This window comes from Octodon degus, unplaced genomic scaffold (assembly GCF_000260255.1).
Source record: "Octodon degus isolate 3935 unplaced genomic scaffold, OctDeg1.0 scaffold00126, whole genome shotgun sequence".
Taxonomy (NCBI): Eukaryota; Metazoa; Chordata; class Mammalia; order Rodentia; family Octodontidae; genus Octodon; species Octodon degus.
The window spans coordinates 4,603,894-4,609,283 of NW_004524702.1; the positions used below are offsets into that span (position 1 = coordinate 4,603,894).

At 51.2% G+C, this 5,390-nt stretch overlaps 1 protein-coding gene across 1 annotated transcript in view; it reads right to left on the reverse strand.

The window, feature by feature from the left end:
• Nucleotides 1-152: 152 nt before the first annotated feature.
• Nucleotides 153-5,390, reverse strand: part of Prss45 (serine protease 45) — a 7,743-nt gene continuing 2,505 nt past the window's right edge. The window contains exons 2-6 of the mRNA XM_023700645.1: nucleotides 4,892-4,918; nucleotides 2,807-2,978; nucleotides 2,140-2,414; nucleotides 1,201-1,364; nucleotides 153-896 (exon numbers count right to left, since the gene is read on the reverse strand). Coding sequence (XP_023556413.1) covers nucleotides 645-896; nucleotides 1,201-1,364; nucleotides 2,140-2,414; nucleotides 2,807-2,978; nucleotides 4,892-4,918 — 890 coding nt within the window. The 3' untranslated portion in view covers nucleotides 153-644. The remainder of the gene's footprint in view (nucleotides 897-1,200; nucleotides 1,365-2,139; nucleotides 2,415-2,806; nucleotides 2,979-4,891; nucleotides 4,919-5,390) is intronic.

The following is a 5,390-nucleotide window of genomic DNA, read 5'->3' on the forward strand; positions in this document are numbered from 1 at the left end:
AACTGTAGAAGAAAATTTATTGAAATGAAGAGTGGCTCCTCCATGTCCTGGGACTCCAGTGCCTCCTACTTTTTTTTTACAATGAGCTTTCAATTCTTTTATAATGAATTTAAAGAAAAGACAGAGGCAGAACAACCAAGCCAACTGCACTGGCGGCGTGCCGGGCTGTCCCACTGTCCGCCTGCAGAGCATTTTTGACTGCCTCTCTAAGGACCCTCACTTTATAGATGAAGCAACTTGGACCCCTTTCTTCTGCCTCAGCACTAGAGAAAAAGCGAAGAACACCACACCCCCACCCTGTGGATCCTGCTGGCAGAACTAATTCCATGACCCCCCCATCCCTGTGGACCATTCTAGAGAACAGAAAAACAACAACAACAACAGAAAAAAAAAAAAGAAAAGAAAAAAAAACCCCAGCTCCTATCTACACAAATTTAATCTCTACTATTCTGGCCCCAGAGTCCAGAAAGCCCCAACTCACTGATTCTCCCTTTCTTCTGCTCATCCCTGGCCTCAACATCTACCACACCTGTCCATGCCGGGATGCCAAAGTACAAGCAGGTCTCCTGGGGCACTCCAGCCCTAGCCTGACTTACTGAAGCTGAACACGTACATGGCCTTGGCCAAACCTCCCCAGGTGCCATTCAGCAGAGGCAGAGTGTGAAGGGGAGGGTGTGGAGAAGCAGCCAGGATGGGATCAGGAGCCAGGAGAAGGCACAGCTGGGAGCTGAGAGCACGTCACTCTTCAGCTGCTTCTTGATCCATGGGGCGTACTTGGTCATGCGGGAGAACACGCCTGGGTTTTCTGCTTTGGCGCAAGCCTTCTCCCAGGACAACACCCCTGCCAGAATCCATTTGCCCTCGACTTCACAAACCAATGGTCCCCCGGAGTCCCCCTAGACAAAGAAAGAGGAGTGAGGGGCTCTGCTGGGCCCTTGGAAGCCCACATCCCCACCGTGGAGTGCTGCTTACGAGACTCATGCCTCAAGGGTCACCCTCAGTTGGGCCTTCTTGGGCTCCTCACTGGGGACTCTGCCCAGAGTAACAGCCCAAGTTACTGTTACTTCCTTCCTTCACCAAGGAAGAAGATGAGAGCACTAAGTGTCGGCAACACAGAGGAAGACCCCAAAAGCCTACTCCAGAACAGCCCCACGCTGGAGTCGCTCCCAGCAGAAGAGCTTCCAGAACCCTTCAACTCACATTGCACAAGTTCTTTCCGTAGTTGGTAGCGCAGATCATGCTTTCCTGGATGAGGTGGCTAACTCGGGGTAAGAAGGACTGCGTGCGGTAAATCCGGTCGCACCGGTAGTTGTCCATGATAAACACTTCGGCTTCCTGCAGCTCTGGGCTCAGCACAGAGTTGGCTGTGGAAGAGCTCAGCAGGGTAAGCAACAACACTCCAACTCTGCCTAGGCTTCTGTCACTTCAAAATGTAGCCATGTAAAACTGTGTGACATGCCTGGGCCCTCTTTCACCTGGTCCCTCCTGCCCCTGCAGGGTTGACCTGATCTGCTAAACCCCTCTCCCTCTAAGGCTTTGATCTGGGATCTTCTCCAGAAAGCTTTCACTGCTAAACCAAACAGACCAGCATCAAGTTCCAATGCAGCCACTCATAAGAGAGAACTTCCATGTGCTGCTTCTCTCCAGGGTGAACCTGGTTTACAGTGGCCACGCCCTCTGCCCCCAATTAACACTCCTGCCCCCTCACAGCTTAAGCCATCCCTCTACTCAGAGCTCCACCCAAAGCCCCAGAGCCCTCCCAGCTCGATCCCAAGGTCTGACAACTTCTCTGAGCTTTCCTTGTTAGCCTGTGGCCCACCCTCCAAGCACTGCCACTTCCTTCCCGAAAGGGTGGGCCTTTCCAAAGCCAAGGGCTCAGTGCATAGCAGATGCTCAGAGACTGTCTAGTGTGTGAACGAGGGAGGGAGGGAATCTATCTCTGAGTTGCTCTATGAGGCAGATGATTGTGCCAAGCTTCGTGCCTGCGTGACAACAACGGTCACCACATGAAGAATGGTCTTAAGACAGCCAAAAAGCCCAGGGGACGGGGCGACAGCCCTCCTGAGTGGCACCATGAAGAGGCCAGCAGGAAAACCCTTGCAGGAAAGAAGTAAGTGGCTTCTGTTCTGCCCCACTCACCGGAGAAGCGCAGCCTGGCCTGGCCCCAGCCAGTCACCCAGCACTGCGTCCCCACCTTCAGGCTGAAAGTGCGTTCCGGGAGGCAGACGGGCTGCACATACTTGCTGAACATGATGGGAGTAGGAAGACGGAGAAGGGCGATGTCACCCACTATGAAGGTCCGGCCCCAGTATTTGGGGTGCATAATGATGTCCTTCACAGGGATCGAGAAGTTCCTGCTGGAGTTCAAAGACTTCAGCTGGGAGGTGCCAAGCACCACCGAGTACTCCTTGTTACTGCAAAAAACACAGAGCCCCACTGGTTGGCACAAAGCAGCCCACACAGGCTACACTGCTGCCCCCAAGGACCTGGTCCCCTGAATCAGTCGTGCTCACTCTGCTCCGCCCACCCGGCTTCGAGTCCCTGAGGTCTGCAAGCTGCCCGTCTCCTCGGGCAGACGCAAAGAGGCACTGCCTGTGCTGTTGCAGATGTGCGGGTCTCGGTGCATGTGGACGCCCTGGGGAGGTGGGCAGCCCTCTCGTTTTCCCGTCACCCAGCTCAGCCCCTCCCCACTGTGAGATCAAGCACAAGTCCTCCACCTCCCACGCTTCCCCATCCTTCCTTCTAGGTTCAGAGAGCTCCCCAGCAGAGCTCTGTCCCCGGGCCTTGGATGCACCACCACACTCACCTTTGGATGCAGTGGGCAGCAGTCACCACCCAGACAGAGGCAATGAGGGCCCCTCCGCACACGTGCTGGCTCTCTGTCTGGAGGCTAACCTCCCAGGGCCAGTGGCGGCGGGTCACGTTCAGCTCCGTTGACCACCAGGGCTCACTGCAGACTTCATGAATGAGCTGGGCAGCTGCAAGAATGCACGAATGAATGCAGACACGAAACTCTAATGAAATATTTGCCAATATCATACTCGGAAAAACAGCACATCACATTCATGTGCGGACCTTCCTGGGAGTGCAAGAGTGGCCCCCACTGAGAGAGCCCCCGGAATTCTCCCTACGGCGCTAGTGACTGAGAGGTACAGAGACCGTGGACTCTGCTCAACAGGCACGGAACATGCACCTGAAAACTTCAACACATATTTATGACTTTACTTACCAAACTGAAAGAGGAAAGAAATCCTTAACTTTTAAAAAAAAAAAGTTAATGGGGGCCAGGGAGATGGCTCAGTAGGATATGCGCTTGCCTGGCAAAAAAAAATAATCCAATACCCAGTTCCACCAAAAAATAAATAAATAAAAAATAAAAAAGTTACAGGGTGTATGCCTGTAGAAATATTATATATCACTGAAGAAGAAAAATAATCTGTCAAAAGGCTACATAAAAACACTGCATTCAACCCCAGTGTGGGACACAGCTGTGTCCACTGTGCGACAATTCCTGCGAGGTTTGAATAGCATATTTCAATGAAACTATTTTTCAAATCACTCATATTTCTCCATCCCATCACAACCAACTAGAAAATATACTCAAAGCCTGGCATGGTGCCGCACACCTGTAATCCCAGCTCTCAGGAGGCTGAAGCAGGAGGAACGCTGCAAGTTCAATACCACCCTGGGCTACAAAGGGAGCTCAAGGCCAGCCTGAGCTACATAGTGAGATCCCATCTCAAAAAAATAAAAAATGAAAGTAAAGAAAATATACTCAGGCTACACTTTGAGAAGTAGGGGCCGGGGAGATGGCTCAGTAGAATAAGCGCTTTCCTGGCAAGTGCAAGGGCCTAAGTTCAATCAAACTGACATAGAAAACAAAGTGCACCAACTCAGTCTTTGAAAAAAACATAGCAAAGAGGAGCCCCTTGTGTGGGGAGACACTCAGACACACACGAAGGCCACAACCAGCAAAACAGCACAACACCGACACAAGGTCAAAGAGCAGGCCAGTTCATGCAATGCAGGACCGTGATGTAAATAGGAGTCCCCCAAAATCACTGAGTACAAATCTGATGAATAACGCTGGGAAACTGGCTCATGAACTAAGGGAAGCAAAACTAGATTCCTTGCTAAAAGTAACTGAAGACCTAAATTTGTTAGTAGACCAATGTGACACATGTGGGAAAGAACTCCTTAAACAAAGCCCCTTAAGGACTTTTAAACACAAACTATAAAGCATAAAGCTAAACAACTGACACTAAATCAGGGTGAATGGCGCTGGGGAGATCGCCCGAAGATCTAAGCACCTGACTGGCAAGCATAAGGACTTGGGTTTGATCCCTGGTACCACATGCCCTGCAGGCTCCGGAACTGGGCGTGGTGGCGCACACCTGTAATCCCAGCACTGGGGAGGCTAACACAGGAGGATCAGTATGAGTCTGAGCTGTGTAGTGAGACCCTGTACCAAGTAAATAAAGACTAAAAAAAAAGTTGTAGCAAGGTGGATCCCTTGAAGGACTCAGGATAATGGAAGCCCAAGAACCAAGGACAGGAGCAGCTCAAACCTCTGACTCGCAACCAGAAGGGAAAAGAGTAAAGCCAAGAGGCTCTACAGATGGTGCTCCAGGACTCAGGGCTCCATCTGCAACACAACACTTAGAACACAGAAAGGTGGAAGGCAGTATGCAGCGGGCTCCCTGACACATCGCCCAGGAGCCCCAGGCTGGGCTGAATCCAGGGTTGTGGGTCCTCACTGGAGGCTGAATCCTCCTGCCTCTGCACCCCTGGCCGCTACAGGTTGTTCTTCAGAAGCCTGGCCTGCTGGAACAGACGCACCATGAAATACTATCGTCCTCTTAGAAGCCTACAGCAGGATCCATGAACCTACCTGGTGGGGTTTTGTTCTCTTTGTAACCTGGAAGACAAAACAGAGACAGTGAAAAAGCAAGAGCTCATGACAGGATAGCAGCCAAGAGTGCAGTTTCCATCACTAGCTCATTCAATCATTCATCAAATATTTCCTAATCTCCCATTCTGACCCCTGCCTGGAGGTAAAGGCTAAGGAGACACATGGCCCAGGGAGGGGTGACAGACAAATACGTAATCACCTGGGTGAGATCAGTGTGGGGACAGGGCCACCAGTGAGAGGTAAGCCCAGGAGAAGGGAGGTGGACAGGAGAGACCTCTGAGAGGAAGAGTTACAGAGCCAGAGCTTAAAAATCAGAAGGCAAAACATAAATGAAAAATGAAAGCTGGGCAAGGTGGTGCACACCTGTAATCCCAGCACTCTGGGAGGCTGACACAGGAAGACTACAAGTTCAAACTCAGCCTGGGCAATATAGTGAGACTCTTTCAAAATAAAGAATTAAACAGGGGGAAAGAAAGAA